Source organism: Tupaia chinensis, unplaced genomic scaffold (assembly GCF_000334495.1).
Source record: "Tupaia chinensis unplaced genomic scaffold, TupChi_1.0 Scaffold149502_1, whole genome shotgun sequence".
Taxonomy (NCBI): domain Eukaryota; kingdom Metazoa; phylum Chordata; class Mammalia; order Scandentia; family Tupaiidae; genus Tupaia; species Tupaia belangeri.
The window spans coordinates 1,092,302-1,119,288 of record NW_006209346.1 but is presented as its reverse complement, the minus strand read 5'-3'; the positions used below and the strand labels follow the sequence as shown (position 1 = coordinate 1,119,288).

General features: G+C 42.0%; 1 protein-coding gene across 4 annotated transcripts in view; it reads right to left on the bottom strand.

Moving 5' to 3' along the window:
- The window catches only part of IL12RB2 (interleukin 12 receptor subunit beta 2), a 115,776-nt gene that overhangs the window by 72,117 nt on the left and 16,672 nt on the right, over nt 1-26,987 (bottom strand). For all 4 annotated transcript variants that reach the window (XM_006171404.3, XM_027769435.1, XM_027769436.1 and 1 more), the window contains exons 4-8: nt 19,174-19,288; nt 17,770-17,954; nt 15,350-15,492; nt 13,856-14,006; nt 5,041-5,120 (exon numbers count right to left, since the gene is read on the bottom strand). In XM_006171404.3, coding sequence (XP_006171466.1) covers nt 5,041-5,120; nt 13,856-14,006; nt 15,350-15,492; nt 17,770-17,954; nt 19,174-19,288 — 674 coding nt within the window. The remainder of the gene's footprint in view (nt 1-5,040; nt 5,121-13,855; nt 14,007-15,349; nt 15,493-17,769; nt 17,955-19,173; nt 19,289-26,987) is intronic.

The window sequence follows — 26,987 nt, the reverse complement described above, 5'->3', positions numbered from 1 at the left end:
TTTGAGAGGTTTTTGCTATAGGGCGCATGTGCTCGCCAGACAGACAGAGACAGAGAGACAGAAAGTGAGAAATCACCCCCCAGGAGGGATGGCCACGCTACAATCCCTTCTCCTCCATTCTCCTCTCAGGATCTTGGGCATGCACGCACATGCGCCCGGCGTGAGTTTTAAGCCACGGGGTCCAGGATGCAAACCGCGGTTGACTACATGGGAGTCCAGTGACATAGCCATTACGCTAACTGCTGGTCCCTAGAGGACACACTTGTAATCACTGAACCATCCTAGCCCTTAGTAGACACGTCCCAGGTGATCTATGTTCAAATGATCTCACTGACAATCAAACCTCATAGCAGCTACCCTGGCATAATAGTTTCTATCTTGTTTTGCAGTTAGAAAAAGAGAAAAATAAGAGAAACTTTGGTGAGGTCAAAGATTTACCTCCCTTCTGTCTCTGCTTTCTATCTTCTGTTAATTCTCTGCCATCTACTCTCTTATTTTTGTTACTGGCCACATTCTGCTCTCACACCCAAATTCCCTACATTGCAGCTGGCATAATACGTGTGGCTGCTGAGCAGGGGGAAAGCAACCTCTTATTTCTAAAAATATCTTCAAAAATACTGTGCCTGCCTCTGACGGGGCAAGGACTGGGAAAGGAGATGGAATTGAATATTGCAACAAAACAATCAAAATGTTACCATCTGCTACTTTTTTTGTATTTAAATATTGATTCTAAGATTGGATACCTCCCATGGTTATATAAGGGACATAGGTACCTGTCAACCAATCCTCCCTAGGGGCTGACACTATACCGTTGTCCTGTATCAATATAAATCAATTACGAATAACATTTTTCACTAAAAAAAAAACCTCTTCCAGAGGACATGTGCACTCACGAGAGTAAGAGAAAGCAAGAAAGCCCTCCCCATGGGACATGGTCATGTCACCCCTCCAGCTGAGCCTTGAACTCCTCCTTGACTCCTGGAGTGTTTTCTTCACTCTGCCCCTAGTCCTGTCCTCCCACTGAACTCTGAGCTCCAGGATGCGAGGACGGAGTCTGTACAGCTCACTTCCAGATCCTTGCCACACAGCACAGGTTCTAGAGCGAAAGAGGAGCTTTCATGTGTTTATTTGTTTGAATGGATGAATTCAGCTTAAATTTGAGCACACGTGTTTGTCTTGCCAACTCGTAGCCTCAACAATAATTTCAGAAAGTTTGTGATTTACTATGGTCGAGATGGGGCAAGAACGCTAAAGAAATGAACAGAAGAAACTAGAAATGCTAAAGTGGCTTTGGCCCCTGGTGATAGCTCTTTTTAAACATTGCATACGTGTAATTTACATATAATGTACATACACGCGCATAGATCCATGCATATCCAAGGCGATTTCCTTTTTAAAGGATACACGGTGTATTAACTGGCAGAAAGGATATTGGAATCATGGATTGCAATGTTTAACCAAAGCAAAGGAAACAGTATAAAACTGCACAGAAGGAGAAGATGGAAATGTGCAGGAATTGCTACAAGCCCCTCTGCAGAGGGGTCTAGCACAGCACAGAGGCTGGTGGTGATCGGGTACCATTTTCTACTGGTATTGCATTTGTCATGTTAACAATAACCAGGTGTTTTCATTTCATTGATTAGGTTGGACTTTTTAGCCACAACACAGAACGTATTTTTCTCGTGCAAATAACTATGATAGGGTCATCCAGGGTCTTGGTGCGTGAAGCAGCTGGATCCCACATAGCTGGCCACACCAACACGTCCCAGACCCGGCAGCTTGAGAAACATGCCAGAAATGTGTGCATGTGTGTCCAAAATAGAGGAGGAGGAATTGCAGTAGGACCCTTCCCCAAGGGGAGTGCTTTCTCGCTCTCCGTCTCTCTTTCTCTCTCTCTGGCAAGTGTATGTACTCTCTGGCAAATAAATAATAAGGGACCAGAGGTGGCATGGTGGTCATAGCACTCGACTCTCACATGGTTGATGGCAGCTGGAGTCCTAGACCCGATGGCTTAAAAATCATGCTGGGTGTGGATTTTCTTCTGTCAAATTCTGCCCACACACACACATACACACTAAAGATCACGCCACCTCTTGAAACCTCAGTTTCCATATTTCTAAGCAAGGGCTGGGACTAAATGCTGGTTAAATTTCCCAGTCTCTAGAGGCTCATGAGTCTGCAGCTCTATGGTCCAAAGGACAGCCCATCTCAGTAGCTCTGGTCAGTGGCCTGCTTGGGCCACTAAAGAAGCCCAGAATTTGACAGAAGAGAACTTAACCCTGTAACTGTCCTGCAAAATACAGACATGAATATAACTTTTTTTTTTTTTTTTTTTAGTAAGAATTTTGCCATAGGGCATGTGCACTCACTGGAAAGGAGTGAGACAGAGGCAATGAGAAGGAAAGTAAGAAACCACCCCCCAGGGGGAATGGCCATGCCACAATCCCTTCTCCTCTGTCCTCCTCTCAGGATTTTGGGCATGTGTGCACATGTATTCAGCATGATTTTCAAGCTGCCAGGTCCGGGACTCGAACTTGAGTCAGTAATGCCACCATGCCACAGCTGAACCTGAATCTAACTTTGGGAAGACCCTTAGGTTAGAGAATCACTGAAGATTTGGAAGTTGCCCTGTGGTGATCACTGTCTGGGGCCAAATTGGACAGGCTTCTAACATTTAACTTTGTGATTTCTATATGAGTCGGTTCCAGTTCTAAACATTCTCTTTGGGCCCACAGTTCTGGCTACACAAAAGAAAAGCTCTTCTAACACTAACAGATGTCCAATCAGGGGATGGGATGCCTCCAAAGCAGAGTCCCAACAGAGACACCCATGTGCCCCGCCAGGAGCTGGAGTGATGTTCGTAATGAAAAGCAGGGGAGACTAGAGGAGTATTGAAATCCCTTTGAGTTCCAAGACCTTATTTTAGAACCTAAGCGTTGTGAGGACAAGGACAAGATCAAAATGGGCAGCAGAGGAGAATCTGCACGTGTACACTTGCGGTGCTTTACTCGTAGCTAACAAATATTATTTTGACTCCACTCCCCACTGACTTCAAAGTGTTGTCATTGCACCTGGTATAAACTCTCTTTGTTCCAGAGAGTAGCACCGAGGCATGGCCCTGGGTGAGCTGCTCTTACTGTTGGCATTGAAACTCACAATGGAGCAATATTGAATTTCACTTGGTGGCCCTTGAGAGCTTTTCCATTTGTGTCCTCTCATTTACTGTTTTATTGAGGGGAACTCAATGGTCTTTCAGATACCAGTATCATGACCCTCCCCCTACCAAGAGGAAGCTTTGAATAGTGAAACGGGATCAATGGAGCATGTCTTTCAGATCACTGGTGAGGCTAGTTTTGGGGGAGGAATCTTCATGGGAAGCGGAATTTTGGTTTTAACTGGTTGCTTATTTGTGAAATGGAAAACCAATAGTCAAGACTCGAGCTGGGTTCTTTTATAACATTCACAAATTAGGGTTGTCTTGAACATCCTGTTTTGAGAATTGTCTTGCTATTAAAAGTGGCTTTATTTTAAAATGAATTTGGAGCTGCAGTGTCAGTTTCAAAGTGAAGAGCTTTGATCATGATTCACTAAGCTATTTATAGCAGACTCCTCTTATAGCAGCCATTTTATGTGTGCATGAGAGAGAGAGAGAGGGAGAGAGAGAGGAAGAAAAAGCTCATTTCCTAAAACTGAAGATGGCAATCATCAAAAGCCGTCCTTTTAACCCCCACCAGTGGGTTTTGAATTCATTATTCTGACTCTCCTGGCTTTGTGCTTTTGGAATTACCGGGTCCACAATCCCAGCTCTCTTTGTGTAACCCTTACCTGGAACAGGTATAGTCAAAGAGTTGAGTTCTGAGAAATAGAGAAAAGTGCAGGTCAACCAGAAACCTCATATGAGCATGCCAATCAATGGCTCAGTTCAGATAGTGTTTGCTTTCAGCAAATACGAGCTATGATGTAACAGAAAAGTTCTGGGTAGGGGTTCAGAACCAGCTCTGCACTTTGTAGCTGGGTAGCTTTGGTCAAGAGCTTCCTCTCTCTGATGCTTTTTTTTCCTTATCTGTGAAGTAGGGATACTCAGACCTACCTCACAGGGTTTTTGGGAGGCTTCAATGGAATGGCAGTGTCAGCTTTCAGCACTTAGGGAAATGTTCCCTTTCTATAATGATGTTAGTCCTCATTATTTTCTGAAAGGTTGTTCCGTTTACTACTATTTTACTACCATTCCTGAAGAAGGGTTGTTTTCTGCTCCTTGCTATACTTTCTAGTGCTATTAGTATTTGTAAAGTGGGGCAGGGTTTCCGCCTTCTCCCATTTCGACAGCTTAGAAAAATATATTCTTTCATATTCATATCCAGCTTTCTCATGCTTTATTTACCAAGCAGGGAATAAGTAAGATGGCATGGTCACTGTTGGGCAGCTCTATGAAGGACAGACAGGGAAACAGTGAGAACACAAGAGTCAGAAGAGATTGGAGCCAGCAGATGGCATAGTGATTACATTGCTGGACTCTCACATGGTCAACTGCGGTTCGAGTCCTGGAACTGGTGACTTGACAAATCACTCAGGGCACATGTGCATGCATGCCCAGGGTCCCAGGAGGAGAATGGAGAAGGGATTGCAGTGTGGCCATCCCCCCAGGGAGTGATTTCTCACTTTCCCTCACCATGTCTGTCTCTCTCCTCTGCAGTGCATGTACCCTAGGCAAAAACCTCTATAAAAATAAAAGAAGAAGAAGAGATGGTGTAATTAAGTGGGAGGGTGGAAATGCTGGGAAGAATAGGATGGTATCTTAATCTGATAAAACGTGGGATGCAGCAAGGCTGTGACTGTGTGGAGGAAGAAACTCAGACAGCTCTCAGCCCTATCTGGCAGAGATGAATGACACTGACTCATGCAGCATGAGTGTGAGCTCCAGCGACGCCACTGAAGCCTCTTATCAAAGCCACTATGCAAATACGTCTTTTTTTCCTACCTTGAAACTCAGCATTCATATGCATAACTCCCTGGAGTTTTAAGTCACTCCTTAAGACTTACCTTCCAAGACAGAGAAATCTGTTGTCTATTGTACTCAATGTGTTGTTTAATGTACCAGACATCTAACATCCCAGTGGGCGCTGTTTAAAAAGAAGAAAAACAAAATGTTTACACACATATGTACACAATAGAAAAATCTTTAAAAAAATCACTTAGTCATTCAATAGATGATTCTGGGAGAGTCAGATTAGAGGATAATTTCAATTTTCTTTATGACCCAGTATTTTCCTCTTTCCATTTAACAATGAATAATCAGGGCCCAGCAGGTGGTGCGGTGGTTAAGACGTTGGAATTCCCACATGGCCAACCACAGTTTGAGTCCCAGACCTGATGGCTTGCATTCTCTCTCTCTCTCTCTCTCATTCTCTCTCTCTCTCTCCCTCTCTCTGTCTTTCTCTGGCAAAAACTCATGCGAAATGAATTAATAAATATAGAAAAATCTTTGTTTAAAAAATGAACATGCAAAAAAGCCAGAAAAAAATAGGTTACCTTAAAAATCAACTTTTAAAAAACGTTGAGGAAACAAAATTCATTTCCTAACTTACTGTTAACACATATATTAGCAAAATAACTCAAAGTACGTGTGACTATTTCTCTCTCACTTTCTCAGAAATGCAGAAAGATCTCTCAACAAAAAAGTAAATACATATCACGGAAAACAGATTTTGCTCTTATAAAAATACAGAACCCAAATAAACACAGCAAGTCTTTTATTTACCTCTTTTATGTACCTCCATTCCCTGTTCCTGCATAATTATTTGGCTTTTGCTCACTAGACAATGATCTACTTGAAAGGAAGGGTGATCTCCTTTATCCTGAGTCACCATACCTAGTGCAGCATTTAGAATGTAATCAGTTCCCAATAATTGTTAAACAACGAATGAACAAATCAGGCAAACATATTTGCTGCCAAAACACAGGCTGAACTGATAGAAGAAATAACCGCAATCTACATGACAATGATCAAATACTGCCTAATTTGAGAAAGCCAAGCAAACATACTTGAAAAGAGACTGGAAAGTCAACGCCTACATGTCACACGTGAGTGTGCGTGTGTGTGTCCGTGGAGGAGTTTTATTTCCTCGACTACCAAGTCACTTCAATTTGTTTCGATTTACAACCAGGGCTTAGAATCAACAGGAACAGCCCCTAAAAATAGGCTTCCGTTGTACCAACCGCATTTCCTTATCAACGAAACTTAGAGTATATTGAAGCTGGCACTGCAGTGGGATTCCTTCTGGAGTCCAAAGTTCCATTTAACCAGATGGAAATGTCTAAAACGGAAGCCTTATCACCTTGATAACAGAAGACAAGCAGCCGGGGGAGAAGAAGAGGGAAGGATGAGGAAGGGCCCAGTGTGGCCCACTGGTGGAAATATCTCCCGCCCTGCCTATACCCTGTAACAGACCCCAGGGCAGTGGTCTGCGCGTGAGCTTCCCAGCTGGCCATCTGTGGGCCAAACCCAGCTCTGAGATCTTGAACAACTACAGCCATTCCCCACATTCCCCTCATCTATCAAATGCGGATAATATTTCCACACCTCACGATAATTTAAAAAGTGCGGACACAGGGAAGGACTCCGCCAATGAGCCGTGTAGCTTTCATTTGCAAACGGAAGCGCTGTGAGGTGAAGGAACACAGGGCTCAAAACGGATCACCGGAGAGGCCAGGTTTTGAACATTGGTCTGTCTTTTTTTCCCACAGTCTTGGCTCTAGGAAGGCTTATGCTATCTCTACAATACTTCTATCCCCATCAAATGGGATTTCTTTGGTATTATTTTCTCTTCCTTTGTCACTTCCTCTTCTGGACCCTTCACCCTCTTTCTTTCTTTTCTTTTTTGTTTCTAAAGAACCTCTTCTCTTTTTTCCGAAAACCTCCTCTCTCACCTCTCTGTCCACCAGTGGTAGCATTTCCCCTTGCAGCAGGGACTTGAAGGTAAGAAATGCTTCTATAAGACGTTTTGGAAATGTCCATTCCTCAGGATTATGCAGAGGGCCCCAGTAATCAAGCTGGAAATTCCATCTGCTAGCCCAGATGCAAAAAGGAAAAAAGCACAGGCAGATGAAGCAAAGGGGACCCGATGTTTACTAACCACCTACTAAGCACCAGGTAATGTTTGGACACTTTATATAATGATCTCATTTCATTCTGACACAAGGCAGGGGTGCATAGCAATAATCTTGCTTTATAGCTAAGGACAGGAAGCTGGTTTAATCATTTACAAGAGACTTGGAGCTGGAAAATGGCGATGCTGTGAGCTCAACGAGGTCTCATTTTCTCTTGCTCTTCCCTTTAGGTTCACCATATTGGACAAAGATTTGAACACCCCACAAACTAGATAATCTAGACATTGACTATATAATTAGGATTTGGAAACTTGGTGTGCTCAGGGTCAAAGCCAGCTAAGTGTCTTAGCAGTAAATGTCTTCAGTTAATTACACTTTGGTAGGAAATTCAAAGGGAACACATTGCTTCATTAAAGAGCCACAACCTAACAGATTATTAAAGAGCTAAGAATTAATTCTAGAGTCATACTCTCTCCACAGGATTAAACTGCAAGTGACACTGAAATTTTAATGGTGTCCACCCTCAGTGTGTGCCTTCGTGGGAGAGAAATCATTAGTTGAATCTGTATGAGTTTCAAAGGGTAAAATTTCACGACCAGCAGTGTCAAATCACTGCTGCTTTAAAGCAACATAAGGACTATCAGGAGTAAAATCTTTGACATTCAACTGTTATGAAGTCACTTAAAGTTCTAACCTCAGTGTTATCTATTAAGGACAGATAAGACTATTATTTGTAGGTGAGAAAAAGAAACAGGCCAATGTGTTTAAGGGACTTGTAAAGAAATGGGTACAAATGACTGAAAATATAAATATGAGCAATGGAAGTCAGGTCTCCTGAGAACACTGTATCTTAGGTAAAGGGAAAAATTGTAGGGTTAAAGAAGAGGAAGCTACTAATATCACAAAAAGAGATGCAAATTAATCAGGATATTGGCTTACATGACTTTGAAGGTTCTGTCAACTCTTTCTTTTTTTTCTTTTAAAGAATTACTCGATTTAATTTTATTTATTTATTATTTTTTAGATTTGACCAGAGAGGGACAGAGTGGGAAAGAGAGAGAGGGAAAGTGAGAAAGTAAGCTGCCAGGTCCAGGACTCGAACTGCAGTCTGCCATGTGGGAGTCCAGCGTCCTTAATCACCATGCCACCTGCAGGCCCCAAAGGTTATTTCAACTCTAAGATCCTGAGTCTAGGAATATACGAAACATGCACATTGTAAACAAATTGGAGTGTTGCTTCTGAGATTTGCATCCCTACAAGAAGTTAGGCAAGTGCAGGGGGCCTGGACGGGAGATGAGAGAAAGCAATTGCTTCACAGAGATTTAAGTGGGCAATCAGGAGAAGCAGGGGGATCTCCAAGGATAGTAAGCATGAAGGATTTAATGAAGAATAAATATGGAAAAGCCACATCCTGAGGGGTGGTATACTAAGTGGAATATATGAGGATTTTTTGGTCTCGTCCCAGACCAAGTCATGCTTGGAGCAGGGCAAGTTAGAGATAAGTAATTTACCTCCTTTATCACTTGCTACTCACTCTTTGGGCTATGATCTATTTATCTAAAATTTAGTTTTAAATAACTCACTTCAAACAGATCTTGCAAACAGCTACTTGAGTAAACATGTTTCTAGAGATAGGTTCATGCCTTCAGACATTATCACCTGCTATGCATTCAGACCAGAGAGAGAGAGACAGAAAGGGAAAGCGAGAAAGTAAGCTGTCAGGTCTGGTTCTCGAACCACTGTCGGTGGTTGGGAATATGAATCCATCACCCTCAACCACCATACCACCTGCCGGCCCTGCTGCTATGCATTCTTATGAAGTTGTGTATAGTCACCCCATCTTTCTCCTCTTTGATTAACAGCATTTGGTTCACTCTCCCTTTTTTCACACTATTCTCGGTTCCTCATCGTCCACAGGGGTGTTGTTCCCAGTGGCTGGAACTATCAGTCCCTCCACCTGCCCATTTCCAATGGTCTGCTTCTCTCAACTCTGTCTCCGACTTTACTGAACTAAAGAAAGCAATCAGGTAAGAATTTTCTCATCTGTCCCATCAACACTTTCAAGCATCCCCAACCGTTCTCTAGTGGCACTCCCACTAATAATACAATAGATGAGGCCCCTCCACTTCCATCAAAGTCCAACCCCTTCACTAGCATTCTGGATCTCATCCCCTGTTGCTTTACCAAGAAGGACTTCTCTCCAACCATCATCCCCAGATTCCTTGTCATTGATTTCTCCCTCTCTCCTGGACCTTTATCATCCCTTTGCAAATACACTGTACAATCTCTGATCCTAAAAAAGCCCAACACCTTCTTAATGTTGTTATCTTGTTCCAGTTACTGTCCCACATTTCTGCCTCCCTTGACAGAACTTCTTAAAAAGAGTGACGGAGTGTCTTTACCTTCATTCCCTCATCTCACATTCGCTCTCAACCCACACATGGAGGTTCCCCATCACTCTACTACAGCCCCTGGCTGTCCGTGTTGCCAAATGTAATAGTCACGTCTTTCTTCTTATTTCCAAGGATGTTTTTCTAAAATCTGGTTGTTTTCTTCCCAGTATCAGACTTGCCTTTGGTGGATAATGATTTGAGGCTGTCCCAAAGACAGGAAGGTGGTTTCTTGGCGCCTGCCCCTTACTTAGTGGCATTTAAGTGTTTCTCCCAGAGGACTATGGCAGGAGTTGAGTTTACTGAGATAGGAAAGGGCCATCAAGAGTAAAGAATGCCCTCACCCACTGCCGAAATGATAGAAATAACTACCCAACCCACCAGCTGTCACATTCCTCCCTGGTTTGAAAAGCAAAATCTGCAAAGAGCTCAATCATAAAATCGATTATTCACCATTTTAGAGAGGACCTACAAAAAAAGCTTACTAGTAATTTTTTTAAATGCCAAATTATAGATGAGTGCACACTGAAAGGGTTAAAAGGAAGTGTTAAAAAAAATTCACACCTTTTAGGTTTACATGGGTTGGTGTTCATAAAGAAACTGATGACAGAAACAGTGGTAAAATGTGAAAACCACACAGCTTAGAGGACAAGGAAAGAGCCCCTACGACAACCCATAGAAAAAGATCAAACACAGAGAAGGGAAATTCAGATGCTGAAAGGGAGCCAACACTGAGCAGCGTGTCTTAGAGTAGGGTTTCTCTCTTTATGAATGCCTGCAATTCATCTGAATACGCCGACTTCCTGGGTTCGATTCATAACCATCCACACTTTCATAACCATACTCGTTACTATGAGGGTGGCTTATTTTAGAGTGTATGAAAAAGTGGCTGTTCTACCTTAGAGGAATTTAAATATAAATAAACACTAAAAAGAGAGAGAGAGCCTTTCACACATCTCTAAGTAGGTAATTATTAAATGTGAGTAAAAATAGGGACCAGCAGATGGTTGCATCCTTGGACTCCCATGTAATTGAACACAATTCAAGTCCTGGACCTGGTGGCTCAAAACTCACGCCAGGCGCATGCACATGCATGCCCAAAATCCCGAGGGGAGAATGGAGGAGGAGGGATTGCAGTATGACCACCACCCTGGAGGGGTGATTTCTCTTTCTATCTCTGTCTTTCTAGTGAGTGCATGTGCCTTATGGCAAAAAAATCTTTAAAAAAAAAGTGAGTAAAAATAACGAGAACTCAGAACCAGCAGATGGCGTAATGGCTATGTTGCTAGACTCCCATGTAGTTGACTGCGGTTTGAGTCCCAGACTCAGTAGCTTAAATTCATGCCAGGCACATGTGCATGTGTGCCCAAGATCCTGAGAGGAGAATGGAGGAGAAGGAACTGCAGCATGGCCATCACCCCTGGGGGGTGATTTCTCGCTTTCTGACTTTCCATCTCTCTCTGTCTTTCTGGCAAGCACATGAAAGCAAAAGACTCTCAAAAAAAAAAAAGAAAGAAAGAAAAAGAAAAGAAAAGAAAAAAAAAAGTGAACTCACAAGCCCAGAGTTTCTCTAGTTTATAGTTTAGTTTACTGTAATATAACTTAAATATTTGTCAACCTATTTACTATCCTAAAATTGGACATAAAATAACACCTATTTTCAAAAATTATATCTGTACTATATACTGTCAAGCATCACACTTAGCAAAGGGGCTAGGTTCTGAGAAACATTTTGTTTGGTAGTTTTGTCGCTGCATGAATATCATAGGGTATATTTACACAAACCAGACAGTGTTGCCTGCTACATACCTAAGCTACATGGAATAGCCTATTTGTTCCTTACGGGGCCACTGTCATGTATGTGGTCTGTCATTGACATACGGCACATGGCTATCAACCAAATTTAATTCTTGAGGTATTTTGGAAAAAAAAAAACATTACTTTGACTACATGTGATACAAAGACAGTAAGAGGAAGCTCTGGATTATACAAATGACAAGCAGAGCATTTGGCTCAGTATGAATCTAAGAGAGTTTATCATAAAATGAGACGTAATTTGCTATCACCTGTTGGATAAATTCATTTTTAAATGTAATATTTTAAAATAGAGAAATACAATTCATTAACAAGAAGAAAACTGTGAATATTCTAAAAGTCATATATTAGGTATTTTATTCTGTTAATAGACTCTTTAAGTCCTTGTCAATAATACATCCAATGTCATTGATGTGTTATTACTGTCATCAGTGACTAAAAACTGCTAGTAGCTCATAGAAAATGCATGCAACTTAATCACAAGGCTAGTTTACGTGTGTACGCTTCTGTATTCCACAAATTAGATTTTCACACATTAGTACTACAATAGATCCAGATAATAAACAAGTGATTATATGCCAGTAATTTCGTCTCAGTAAAATTTACAAAGGTTGTGCAAAGTTCTATACCATGTATCTCTGGAAAATATTCTTGTTACTTTTTACAAATTTATCGCAGAGTGTATGCACTCACCAGACAGAGAGAAAGAGACAGAGAGAAAGCATCCCCATGATGGGGTGTGCTAATGTGGCAATTCCTTTTCTTCCATTTCCCCCTTCTTTTGGGATGTTGGGCACACCCTCTCAAGTGCCTGACTTGTTTTTCAAGCTGCTGGGCTTGGGATTCAAATCACATAGTCAGTCATGTGTGGTCAGGCTCCCTTAACTGCTAGGCCACAGGGCCAACTCTGCTTTGAAAAACTAATATTCAGATGACTATTTCTGTGTCTACAAGATTTGTTAATATTGGCATAAAAATTATATAAGCATCTTTGTTTCAATAAAATATTTGCTTACGTATCAATAAACTTGCTTTTCTGAAAATTACCAAACAAGGAAAGTCCACTAGACTGAAAAATACATGTGATACCTTTTTTATAACTATAAGCAGCCAGGCGTTACTCATCTAGCCAGTGACTGTCAAGGGCTTAACGTACAGTGCTATAATACTCAGAGGAGAGAAGATTGCTGGGTGTCAGGTGTTACTGTAGACTACTATTGGGTTGTCGGAAAAGTCATGATGCACTTTCGCATAGAAAAACAAACAAAAAAAAAACTATGTCATGACTTTTCCAACAATCCAGTAAGTTGGAAGAATCTATTTTCTTCCTTCCTTCCTTCCTTTCTTTTCTTTTCTTCTTCTTTTTTTTTTTTTGTTTCAGAGATTTTTGCTATAGAGCACATGGTCTTGCAGGAAAACAGAGAGAATCAGAGAGAGACGGAAAGTGAGAAATCAGTCTCCGGGGCGGGGGGGGATGGCCACACCACAAACTCTTCTACCCCATTTTCCTCCTGGGATTTTGGCCATGCACACATACACGTGCCTGGCATGCATTTATAAGCCACCAGGTCCAGGACTTGAACCACAGTCGACCACATGAGAATCCAGTGCTTTAACCACTATACCACCTGCTGGCCCCTAGAGTATACTTTCTTTCAAGCTTTAGTTTAGCTTATAGAGCCTTATTTATTTATTTATAGGGCAAGAGAGAGAGAAAGAGAGAGAGAGAGAGAGAGAGAGAGAGAGAGAGAGAGAGAGAGAAAGTGAGAAATTACCACCCAAGGGGGTGGCACACCACAATCCCTTCTCCTCCATTTATCTCTCAGGAGTCTGGCATACATGCACATGCACCCCACGTGATTTTCAAGCCTATGGTCAGGACTCCAACCACACAGTTGACCATGCAGGATCCAACCACCTTAATCTCCACGCCACCTGCTGACCCAACCATATTTATTTTCATAGAATCAAAAATGTAAAATGTATCAAGGTTTAATTTTGAAGGAATGAGAGTAATTTCTGGTCATAACTTTGTGGAGTATGAGAGTTACTGCGGTAGCAATAGCAATGAGGATAAGAGGGACCAGCAGGTGGCGTAGTGGTTAAGGTGCTGGACATTGCCACATAGCCGACTACAGAATCACACCAGATGCATGTGTGTGTGTGTGTGTTCCCAAAATCCCAGGAGGAGAAGGGAGGAGAAGGGATTGCTGCGTGGTCATCACCCCGGGGAGTGATTTTTCACTTTCCCTCTCTCTGCCTGTGTCTCTCTAGCACGCAAACATGCCCTATGGCAAAAACCTTAAACGTATCTCCCTGGACAGCTTCAGTACTTAAGTTAATGTCAGAATTAACTTACCAATTACTGCAATCATGCTTTTTGATTTAGTACCAGTACTTTAGAGATTCTATTCCAAGGAAATCATTGATACTGTCCTCTCCTTTAGTTCTTTCTCTTCCTTTTCTTTCTTCTTCTTTTTTTTTTTTTTTTAATTTTGTGTGTTTTTGGTTTGCTGGGTTTTATTTTTGTTTTTGACACATACCTTCTTCTGGTGTTTGCGTTTTCAATGATTCACTCCAATCACTCCAATCGCCTTTATAAAGATGTAGCTTAGAAGAAATCTGAAATTCATATTCTGTAAATGGTTTCAGATTTAGCAAATGATGTCTTCCTCTGGCATTTGTAACATTAACCTTTAATCAGACAAGAGTTTTTAAAGTGCATATTAATACTAAATTAATTTAAAGAGTTTTAACATAAAATGAAATCAGACCAAATGACCCTTTGATTTTTCATGTCCACTGTTCAATAGGAAGAAGTCCCAATGACTGGATTACTGAATGCACATTATTTTAATCTGAAATAGTCTGTCATTAAAAAACAGAAACAGAAATAAAGTCTCCTGGGACTTAGCTCATCTGGTTGAAAACTACCAGTTCTCAAAAAGTTGTGGGAAAGTGTCTACCCTAGAGATCATATTTTATGTTACAAAATAGAATGGTTACAATTAGAGGGACCAGCAGATGGCATAATGGTTACATCGCTGGACTCCAACATAGTTGACTCTGGTTCGAGTCCTAGATCTGATGACATAAAACTCATGCCAGGCACATGTGCGTGCATGCCCAAGATTCCAAGAGGAGAATGGAAGAGAAGAGATTGTGGCATGGCCATCCCCTGGATGGGTGATTTCTTGCTTTCTGTCTCTCTCTGTCTCTTCAGTGAGCGCATGTGCCGAACCCCCCCACCCCCTCAAATAAAACTCTCTAAAAAAAAATAGTTACAATTAGAATGTGATGACTATTTTAACAGAGACAGAACTGATTTCAAAATGAAAACTTCAGTTACACCTCTCTTCAGTATCAGCTACATATGGAACTGACCCTTTATTATTATTCAAAGCTATTGTATTTTTTTTAACCCTGGAAGAAATCATAGTCCTGTACTTTTTATTGCTAAAAAAATATAATGCTGGGGCCAGCAGGTGGCATAGTGGTTAAGGACTCCCACATGGCTGACCATGGTTCGAGTCCCACACCTTCTGGTGGCTTGCTTTTTCACTTTCTCTCTCTCTCTGCCTCTGGTGAGTACATGTGCCCTGTAAAAAATTTAAAAAACAATAACAATAATAATAAATAAAATGAAATAATTCTTTAAAAAATGTAATGCCTAATACAATACTGAGTTGTAGTTCTTTTCTCTGGAATATTCAGCTCCATATAAACTTTTATGGGTGTTCTGCAATATTCCTCCTCCCAATATGTTAAAAAAATGCTGAAAAACAATAAATGGGGCAGGAGGTAGAATAACAAAGATAAATGACTCCTTCACTAAAATTAAGTTATATAAAAATAATACTGCCTTATAAAAGAAAAATTATTTTTAAAAATTTCAGAATTAGTCATTGAAATTCAAGAAATGTCTTAATACTAGAGGTGGACATGACTTGCTGATGGATCTCAAGTATGTACTTTCAGTCTGTGCAGCAATACGAGGAACCCCTTAACATTCTCCCCTTCATGCTGAAGATCATTACCAGGTTCCAGGACCTGCTGTCCCTGGGCCGATATCTCAGTCGATTAAGCAGCACCAGCCCCTCATCTTTCCACTGAAGGGTACATCTGCTTCCAGAAGCATTTGGAAATTGGATGCTGATGTCCCACGGGGGAAGAGGAATCACTAGTCATAAGAACAAACAAAAAAGCAGGGTTCAGGATCCACAACTGGAAAATACCTTATGTGCACACATGAGCTACAAAGAATTGAACAAAACTTTCTAAGATACATGACTATCAACTTGGTAAATACATAAGGGGGAAATTCTTGGTTGTAGCGGGAAAAATGAGTTGGATTCACTTTTTTCTTTCTTCTTTATTTCTTCTTCCTTTTCCCTTTCTTTTTATCTTTCCTTCCTTCCTTCCTCCCTCCCTCCCTCCCTCCCTCCCTCCCTCCCTCCCTCCCTCCCTCCCTCCCTCCCTCCCTCCCTCCCTCCCTCCCTCCCTCCCTCCCTCCCTCCCTCCCTCCCTCCCTCCCTCCCTCCCTCCCTCCCTCCCTCCCTCCCTCCCTCCCTCCCTCCCTCCCTCCCTCCCTCCCTCCCTCCCTCCCTCCCTCCCTCCCTCCCTCCCTCCCTCCCTCCCTCCCTCCCTCCCTCCCTCCCTCCCTCCCTCCCTCCCTCCCTCCCTCCCTCCCTCCCTCCCTCCCTCCCTCCCTCCCTCTCTCCTCCCCTCCTTCCCTTCGTTCCTTTTTTTCCTTTTATTTTTCCTTCTTCCTATTTTGTTCTTTTGCCAAAAGGTACATGCAGTCACCAGGGAGAGAAGGGATAAAACATCCCATCCCCAATGGGCCATGGTCACATCTCATGGATTTACTTCTAAGTCATCAAAATAATTCCTCTTTATCCAACCTCATTTTTACCAAATATCTATTATCAACATTAACATTAATTCAATCTTTTAAAAGAAAAACAATTTCTTGGGCTAGCAGGTGGCATGATGGTTAAGGTGGCTGGAACCTATATGGCTGATTCTGTGGTTCGAGTCCTGGACCCAGGCTGAAAAACACACCAGATATGTGTGCATGCATGCCCAAAGTCCAAAGAGGAAACTGGAGGAGAAGGGATTATGGTGTGGCCATCACCCTTGGGGACTGATTTCTGACTTTCCCCCTCTCTCTCTCCAGCAAGTGCACATGCCCTACAGCAAAATAAAAAATGCTTTAAAAAAAAGAAAGAAAAGCAACTTCTCAAACTTAAGAGTTCCAATGACTAAGGAGCCAGAGATAGCTAAATGCTGGCAGGAAAACTCAGAGCAAAGAGACACAGTCACAGAGGAAAAAGAAGAAAAAGGACTGGAGAAGAGACAGTGGCTTGGCTCTGAATGGTCTAGGAAAGAGACAGAAGGCAGGAAGGAGGAATGTGGTAGAAAAGGATCCAGTAAATGCCGATGACCAGACTTATGGTCAGCAGCGAGGTGCGGGACGAGGGGGCTGTGGGAAGAGAGAAAAGAGACAGAGAGTAGGAGGGTGGAACCTCAGGCAGGCCGGCAAACCAGTCCTTCCGTCCTAAGTCAGAACTCTGGATGCCGATTGGCTTCTGACTCAAGTGGGCCAATTATCTTTGCTCAGCAATGTGCTGGAACTGGCTCACTCCAGCTCCCAACCTGGTGAGACGGGTGGAGGTAAGTGGTCTCAGAGCGAAGTGCATTGATACCCAGGCACATTTTACTTATTGTTGGCACCTGGCTGCCCTGGCCCAACAGGCCCACAGGCAGCCTATCTCAGAGCAGCAGGCGTGGCCTGCAGGGTAAAAGGACACCTCCACTGGAAAGGACCTGCACCGACTTCCGACTCCTCGGATGCCCACAGGACGCTCTCCTGTTTAGAGGTATCATGACAGCCGGTGCTTTCTGGGGATTTGAGGCAGGGGCTGGCATCTCTCCGAAGGACAGAGTATGTTGGAGTGCTCTTTTATACGCCCATCTGTACAGCTGGGCTCCTGCGCCCTTTCACTGTACTATAGTATCTTCTAACTTCTGCTCGTGCCTGTTGGCTGCTTTCCATCCATCTCTGTCCCTCTCATTTATCTTATTTTTATTTTTAAGGTTTGGCTACAGGTCACATGTGCTTGCCAGAGAGACAGTGAGAAGGGAAAGTGAGAAATCATGTCCCGGGGGTGGGGGAGGGGAGATGGTCACACTGCAATCCCTTCTCCTCCATTCTCCTCTTGGGATTTTGGGCACTCACATACATAGCACGCTTCATGTGATTTTCAAGCCACCAGGTCCTAGACTCAAACTATGGTCAGCCATGTGGGAGTCCAGCACCTTAACTAGCATGCCACTTGCTGCCCCCAACCTCTGTCCCTTCTGGAACAACCATATATGGAAGATTTGAGTGATCTGGAGGACAATTTTCATGTGCCAATAAATGCCACCTAAAAAAAAGTGAACTAGAATGTACCTATGTCCAAGGCAGAGAATGTAAGTGCAGGTGAAGAAGAATTTCCCAGACTATTGTGGGCTGTAACCGTGGCTGTGAAACTGGATTCAGGTGACTCAGGGGTTAGGTTGATTCCAAGGTCCAAATGATCACAGTAATGATCTTTGCATTGCTTTTGCCAAACTACATTTCTGGGTCCATTTAACCTGTAAACGAAAGACAGTTGTGTTTGGCAAGATTTTTTTTTTTTTTTGGTGTTACTTTCTCCTTTTAGTACAAAAGAAGACGATGTGCAAATATTTAAAGTTCTGGACAGTTTTTAAAGGTCAGTCTTACTAGGAGCTATGCCATGGCAATATTTGCATTCCATGATCATAAATAGGACCATACTTCCTTCTCGCCCTTTTCTTAGTAGGATTTTTTTTTAATTCATATAAATGAGTGACCAGGACTGCAATGTTAGTGCTCCCCAAAACCTGGCTGTCATCTCATCTACTTGGGGCAATTTCATCAATAGAGGGTCCATGGCCACCTTGGTACTTAACTCCACAGAAGCGTCAGCTGCCATCCCAGCAGAATGGGATCAGACCAGAACTCTGGGCTCCATCTCCTTCCCTCCCTCCTGCTTACTCAGGCATGGCACACGTCGGCTGGATCTTCGAAGGGATTATGGAATTCACCCTAAGGAACAGAATGTCCCAAACCCTCTCTTCTTTGGACTCTCAGGTCAGCCAATGATGCTTTAAAAAGAAACTCCTCCAAGCAAATGGAAAACTACCCCTAGGAAGAGTCTATTTATGTATCATGACCCCAAGAGTCTGTGACTGCAAAAAAGGCAAGAAATATTAAGCAGCTGGTTTAACTCTGTTAAAACAGGGTAGATACCCTTAATAGGCTTTGGATGCCTTGCAGAGAACTCTGATTTGGAACTCAGACCCAAGACATTAGGTCTCACACTTTAGATGAATAAACCAGTTTATTCACCAGAATAAACTAATGAATGCTACATTTTTTTTAAAGTTCCTAATTGCATAGAGGTGTCTATTGCTTCTTCTCTCTGGTCAGAGTAAAGCTGTTAGACATTTCTGAATGTCACTTAATGGAAGATTTACAAAACAGGTATTCTCAACTGGATTGGTCTGAGAAGTTATTTCATGATGGGTAAAGTCTTTTTACAAGCAAAATGAGAAACAGTGATTGACTGTTTAAAAAAGTAATTGGAATAATAATAATAATGATTGGGAAAAACAATGAAAAGATATTGAATGTTGAAGTGGGGAGATTAATGTCTCTGTATTGACTGACATGCATGGCATTCCCTTTTGAAAAAGCAATGTAATACACTGTAAAGTTAAATGCAATCCAATGTAATATAAACAAGATTATGATGATAATTAAAAAAAAAAAAACAGAGCCTCTACTCACTGTAAAGTGTACGTAGTATAGAGATGGGTGTATCGTCCTCTGTCCCACGTGCAGACCACGGTCCCTCGTTCTCCCTTCTGTATACAAGATAAGTTTCGAGGCTGTTCTGGAATAACTTTAAACAAAAAGAGAAAAACCTTATGCTTGAAATATCACCCACGTGATAACACATTGTTATTATCTTATAACAATTTGACGATCCTCCTTCACGTTCCCCAAACTGAGATAAGCTGGCAACTATGATAGATTCCATCAGGTTCAAATTCCTTCTCATAGAAGCAATGAATTATTTGGATCAAACATATTGTATGAATATGGATCAAACACTATAGGTCAAGCACTCTGTTAAATGTTTCACGTGTAATGTTTCTCATGTAGACCTCATAGCATCCTATGAGGGAGATACCATCATTATCCTCATTTTATCAAAGAGGAAATTAAGACGTAGAGAGGCCAAATCTCTTGCCAAAGAATACAAATTAACAATTAGCGAAATCCGGGCTGCAGCCCAGGGATAGCTGACTGAAGTCCAACCTACCCCTCCTATATTCTATCATTTTTCCTAAAAGGAGCCAGTAGTTCCCTTATGTCCGGTGATGACGAGTTAACTGTTTTGGAGTGATGCCCATTCAGAATCTGATGCCAAGATACCTTTACCCTCTTGCCCTGGTCATGTCTTTTTGGGCTGTCCCACCTAAATCTACTTTCTGCAGCACATCATTTGGAGCACTTTGTGAAAAGTGGGCCAGGAATAGTGCTATCTGTGGACATGCAAACTTGTAAGGCAAGCATGGTCCCTTCTAGTGAAAGGTGTGTATTTTGAAACAATGCTATTTTTCATGACCCAAGCTAAGAGTTTTTCAGACATAACTCTGTTCTACTTTCTACCTAATACTGAGACCCACATGCAAATAGGTGTTTCCTGTGGGTGAGTTAAAATATGTATACTACTGAAGCCCTGGACATCGTCTGCATGGAAAAAAACTAATTGATGGAGTGAACATCTTTTTTTGTTGCTAGCACATACTATTGACACAGACACAGTAAGACCTACTATGTGATCTTGGACAAGTTGACCTCTCAGAGCTTATTTTACTCTATAAAGTGTGGGTAAAACAATATCTAGCTCATACAGTTTTTTTGTTTGTTTGTTTGGTTGTTTTTGCTGTACATTTTGCTAGAGTGTATGTGCACTTGCTAGAGCGAGACAGAGAAAGCAAGAAAGAGGAAAAGTGAGAAAATTTACTTGTGGATGGCCATGCCACAATCTCTTCTCCATTCTTTTCTTGGGATTTTTGGGCTTGCATGCACACATGCCTTGCATGTTTTTCAATCTGCTGGATTCAGAACTTGAACTGCACAGTCATCTATGTGGGGCTCAGATACTTCAACCACTATGCCACCAGCTGGCCCATCTAGCTCATATAGTTTTGTTTTGTTTTTAGAAATATTTTTACTATAGGGCGAGTGCGCTCACTGGAGAGATCGACAGAGAGTGAGAAATCACCCCTCAGGGGGGATGGCCACGCCACAATCCCTTCTCCTCCATCCTCCTCTTAGGATCTTGGGCACACACACATACGCACCCAGCATGAGTTTAAGCTGCTGGATCCGGGACTCAAAACCGTGGTCAACCATGTGGGAGTCCATGCCATCTGCTGGTCCCTAGCTCATACAGTTCTTTCCTAAAATAAGACTCTTCCTTGTACATATATATGTACACATATATACATATGTACACAGTGTATGTATATATATGTACACACACATAAATATGAGGGGGTTTTCAACAATTTATAAAAAATGTGTTTTATTAAATAATTATGAAGGGATTTAAAAATATATTTGCACCAAAATAAACTTATTCTTTTTTTAAAAAAGAATTATCTGTTCAATGTTATTTGTTATTATTACTATTTAAATTTGACCAGAGAGAGAGACAGAGAGAGAGAGGGAAAGTGAGAAAGCAAGCCACCAGATCCAGGACTTGAACCGCAGTCAGCAATGTGGGAGTCCAGCACTTTAACCACCATGCCACCTGCCAGACCCAAAATAAACTTATTCTTTAATCCCATTTTCTATGACCTTTTTGAGACCAGCAGGTGGCATGGTGGTTAAGGTGCAGGACAATCCCATGACCTTTTTGAAGTCCTCTATATGCTTATATATATATGTATATATAGTATAAATATGTATACACACTCGATTACTGAGCCATATAAGAATATCTTGTTAACTTTTCATTTTCTGTGCAACTTTTGCTTATCTTGCAATAATTGATTATCTTGTTCTTCCACTTGTTTCATTTTCTAATTATTAGCATAATTACAGTGATCTGATCACTGTTAGGCACATTCAGCTGCACTGGAACTTCCATCAGTTTCTTCTGCTTGAGAACTTCTCTCTTAGAACTGAGAATGTTCCAGGGAGATAGGCTGTCTCCATGCCAGGTTCACAGCTGTCATTCTCAGTATTTGTAATTTCTTTCTCTTTTTGCTGTGTTGGATCTCCTATAATCTTAGATCCAACCTTTTTTATTTTTTTCTTGATTTCATTACTTGTATTGTGGAGTATGCTTCTAGTAGTTCCCTGGAAAGGGATGCATGAGAGGAAATATTTTGAGCATAGTCTAAAATGTCTTGACTTGCCTCAGTTGTTGGTGGTATGCTGCTAAGATACTGTGCATGCAGGCTGAAACTTTATGAAAGCCCAGGGTTCAATTCCTGGTCCGGCCTAAAAAGTGGTCAGGTGACATGTACCTGCCATCCTACAGGGACACTGGAAGATTCTAAGTTTGATTCTGGCTTAGGCAACATAGCAAGACCCTGTCTTAACAAAGAACCCAGGTCAGGTCTCTTAACACAGCTGCTAGGCACTGTGGACAGGAAGCCAGATACCACATGGCCAACTAGGGTTCAAATCTCAACACAATAGGCTTGAAAAGCACGCTAGACCAACATGCCTGACAGAATGGAAAACTGAAGGAGGAAGGATTGCAGCATGGCTGAACCCTGTTGGAGGGTATTCTCTCTCTCTCTTCCTCTTGTTTTTGTACACACATGTGCCCCATGTCATAAAAAAAGAGCCCAGTGGTACATGCCTACAATCCCAGCTGGGAGGCTGAGGCAGGAAAATCATGAGAGCAAAACCCTATGTTTAAAAAAGTCTTTATTCTACCATCACCCTTGATGGATAGTTTGGCTAAGTACAAAATTCTAGGTTGAAAAGAATTTCCTTCAGGATTTTAGCAAAGCTCTGTTTTCATCTATATTCTAGGTAGCTATTTTCTTTGTTTTATTCATGATGGAGCACATAAACTTACACATGAGAAAGAAAGAGTGAGAGAACAAAGTGGAAAGAGATGAGCACCCACCACAGGGTCTGGTCACACTGAAATCTTCCTCTAGTTACTCAGTCCTTTGGATCTTGGGCATTCACTTGTATGCCCTGTGTGTTCCAGGGCAGCTGGGCTGGGGATTCAAACTGCAGTCACCATGTAGGATCTGGCTTCTCTTGAGCAGCTCATTAAAGCTGGGCCACAGAGTTAGCAAGCACTCAGATCAGAATTGAGAAACCTGAAGCCATTCTGATTCTTGGACAATTGTATGGTCTATTTTGTTTGTTTGTTTGTTTGTTTTTTCTCACTTAGAGATTGAAGACTCTTCTATTCCATCTACTGAGAATTTTCACAAAGATGTGCTTATTGAGGGTCTGTTTTCATTCATCCTCTGTATTCCAAATAGTTCATACATTTGGGGAGCTCTTGTCCTTAAGTTTAGAAAACTTTCTGGAATTATTGGGTCATCAGAAAAGTCACGACATATTTTTCTACACAAAAATGCATCAAGACTTTCCCAATGACCCAATTTCTCTAACGACTTTTTTTCTCATCGCTTTTTCTTTCTAAAAGTCTCATTTTTCATAGGTTAGACCTTCCCTTAACTTTATATTTTGAATTTTAGACTCCTTGACATTTTGCTCTATTATCAGGGAAAACATCCTTAGTTTATTTTTTCTACCATCACCTTGAGTTTTTCATTTGTGCTTATCTTTTCTTTTTAATTTGGGGGCATGTTTTCTATTTTGTAATTATTTCCTTTTAAAAGTATTCTTTGTTTTATACACCGTATTCTCTCTTAATTCTTTGAAAGTATCAGGATAATTGTTCGTTTTTAACACTTCTCCCTGAATACACTCTACTTCCTCCATTATGCTTATATACTTTGTTCGGTGTTTGTTTGTTTTCTAGAGAGACTTTTGCTATGTTCAAAAGGGCATGTGCATTCACTAGAGAAACAGACAGAAAGTGAGAAATCACCTCCCAAGTGGGATGGCCATGCCGCAATCCCTTCTCCTTCATTTTCCTCTCGGGATCTTGGGTATGCATGCACACACGCCTGGAGTGAATTTTAAACCACCAGGTATGGTACTTGAATTGCGGTCAACTACCTGGGAGTCCAGCAGCATAAGTATTACGCCATCTACTGGTCCCATGTTTTGTGTTTGTTTTAAAATGTTCTTCATGTTAGAGATTTTCCTCAGATCCTTGTTTACTCATATATAGGAGCAGGGCACTAAATTACAGATTGGGGGTTCTGACTCTGGATTTCACTCTAGGGTGTTCTGGTAGCTAGATTTCTTGGTAACTGCTGTTGTCCACATTTTTAAATATATTTTTTGGCCTAATCAGATTTCCTTGGAAAGCATTTTCTAGTCTACCTGGAGGAGGGTACAGGTTTGAGGAGAGCTATACAGAAACATTCTTTTCATCAGTCTGTATTCATATGGTACTGCCAACCTCAGCTCAACCCCTTACCCAGAGACCCTCTGATACCAAGCCTCCAGTCTTAAGCCAGAGCAGTGGAGGAGTGACTGACTGGCATCATGGAACTGGAAAGGCATCTGAGAATCTAACTGCTTTCAAAATAGACTTTCAATCAAAGCTATTTTTAGCCCCACTTTTGACCTCACTCCCAGAAGTACATGGTGTCACCACTTTCTAAGTCTTCCTGGGAAGGGAGCTTTTGCATTAAATCAAGTGGTAACTTGACTTTTCTTACTAGTTTCCCAAATTTTGATCATGTGTCACTCCTTCCATTTATTTATTTTTTTGTCCTTGAGGGTTGATGGCACTTGAAGACTTTATTACATCTTGGCTTTATGTCAAGAACAAAAGTAAATGCATATGTTCAATATACTATCTTTAGTCTGAACTCCCTTGTAGGGTGTTTTGATGAGAAAATGTGATGTGGGACCAGCAGTTAGAGTAACGGCTATGTCACTGGACTCCCACGTAGTCAACCGCGGTTTGCGTCCCGGACCCGGTGGCTTAAAACTCATGCCGGGCGTGTGTGTGTGTGCATGCCCAAGATCCTGAGAGGGGATGGGAGGAGAAGGAATTGCGGCATGGCCATCCCCCCTGGGGGGGGGATTTCTCGCTTTCTGTCTCTCTCTCTCTCTCTCTGTCTGTCGAGCGCATGCGCCCTATCACAAAAACCTCTCAAAAAAAAAAAAAAAAGAAAATGTGATGTGAAATAATTGGCACTTTTACATAATGGAGAAATTATTTCAATGCCCATTCTTAGTCCTAAGGTTTATGGAAACTCTCATTTTAAAGACTACAGCTTTCACTCACAAATCAAGTCAACTTTCTCAATGTGAATTCACTGGACCACGAAATCAGGGGCCCATTAGCTCAGGACTTGGTTTTGGCAGGCTGTCTATCCCACGGCAAAAAGGGCAGCATTCTCCTTAATACTAATTTACAGTAAGTGATGCCAAACAGAGAGCCAGTATCAAAAGCTGTGAAGATGAAAGTAACTTGCAGTATAAGACATTGTTATGACTATTATATTGTTACTGTTTTTTAAAGCCCTACCTATTGTGAAAAATAAAAAGTCTTAGGAAAAAAATCACTTTCGGAATATCAGCCAAAGCAAATCTGAATGGGTAAGCAAGAGTCCACTATCATGAGCCAGCCAGTCGTGCAGCCATAACCCAATGCCATGCAGTGCTCCATTGACAAGGGAAGGTCCCTGGTTCCCTTCCCAAGGCCTCTCTGTGTGCAGGGTGTGCATAGGGGCATGTTTATAATCCAGGTGGCCAAGGCTAGGGGTGGATTGCAGCATGGGGACCCCATTGAGGGTGCCTACCTGTCTCTCTCTTAATCATGGAGGAAATAAACTTATAATTATTGCCTTGATTTTCTAAATTATTTGTGGAATAATCTTATGAGTTTAACTAGCACATTGGTTGCTTAGTTTCTACACAAACTAGATAAGCTCTGAGCAGCAGACCAGCCCAAGGATGAGAAGCGACCAGATGAAAAGGCTTACAGACTGCTTGCCTATTCCCAGGTCCGAAAACCCAGCTAAGTGTATGACATATCTCAGGATACGCAGTGGCACCGTGGACTACCCCTTAGTGCAAAAAAAGAAAATAGGCTATTTATTCCCTCCCCAGGTGATATTAAACTTACTACACTGGGTGAAACCAAAATTCATTGTGTCTTTTCTTGGAATGACTAGTCATGCTCAGAAAAAGGTACTACTTCCAGTCAGTCCATCACCTTAAAGGTGCTAAACTTGCTCAAAGAACAGCCATTTGATTGTGCGGTTACTTCCTGAGCATCTTGCACAAGCAGCACTCTGGCAGCACCACCCTACTGAGCTGAACCAGGACAGACATGCTTCACCATTTCTTCTGATCTCCTGTTGCTGCAAACCACCACATACATCTACCTAGGTGGGAAAGTAAAAGCTGAAAAGGGATTGCAGCACTCTCATATACGAGAGCTCAGATAGGAAGTGGAACAAACAGCTAGGTACAGCTGTAAGGGTACTGACTGCCAAGGCTGCAGTCGATCGGCTAAGAAGAAAATGCCAGCAGCACTGTGCGGATGCCTGGAACTGGCTCTACAATGCTGACAATGTCCAGGAGGACAAATATGTAGTATTGGTCTGGTAAGATGGTAAATTACCTGAATGAAATGCTTAGGTGTTCTGAGGGAAGGGGAGGCAAACACCAATGGTATTCTTAAGGAAAAATTTGATTTTGTCTATAACCAATGCTTGCACTTTCTTTTAAGGGAATCATGTAGAATGCATGTATGGGCAGGCATGCAACCGGATGGAATGAAAACCCTACCATACATCACTTAAGTCCCTCCTATGTGCTCAATCCTGGAAGAAGCACTTAAAAAAAGTTTACTTATTTATTTCCTTCTTCCATGAGCAAGAGCGATACAGAGAAAGCAATCTCAACAGGGTCCTGGTGCTGCTATCCATGCCCAGCCTCAGCAAGCCCCAGATCATGGACACATGCATGTCTGGTATACTCAGGCAGGTTTCCAGAAAGCAAAATGGGAACTCTCCTACGTGGGTCAGTCTCATGGAGCATTGCAATTTACCACTGTATCAGCAACTAGCACCACCTCCCCCCCACCCTTTTTTTTTTCTTTTTTCTTTGGAGAGGTTTTCACTATAGGGCGCGTGCGCTCGCCAGACAGACAGAGAGAGACATAGAGACAGAAAGCAAGAAATCACCCCCCAGGGGGGATGGTCATGCCGCAATCCCTTCTCCTCCATTCTCCTCTCGGGATCTTGGGCATGCACGCACATGTGCCCGGCGTGAGTTTTAAGCCACTGGGTCCGGGACGTGAACCGCAGTCGACTACGTGGGAGTCCAGCGACATAGCCATTATGCTAACTGCTGGTTCCCTCCCCCCCTTTTTTTAATAAAAACATTTTGTACAGAAGAAATCATCTAATTCTTACAACCATTTTATGAGGTAGGTGTTAATATTTCCTAAACAC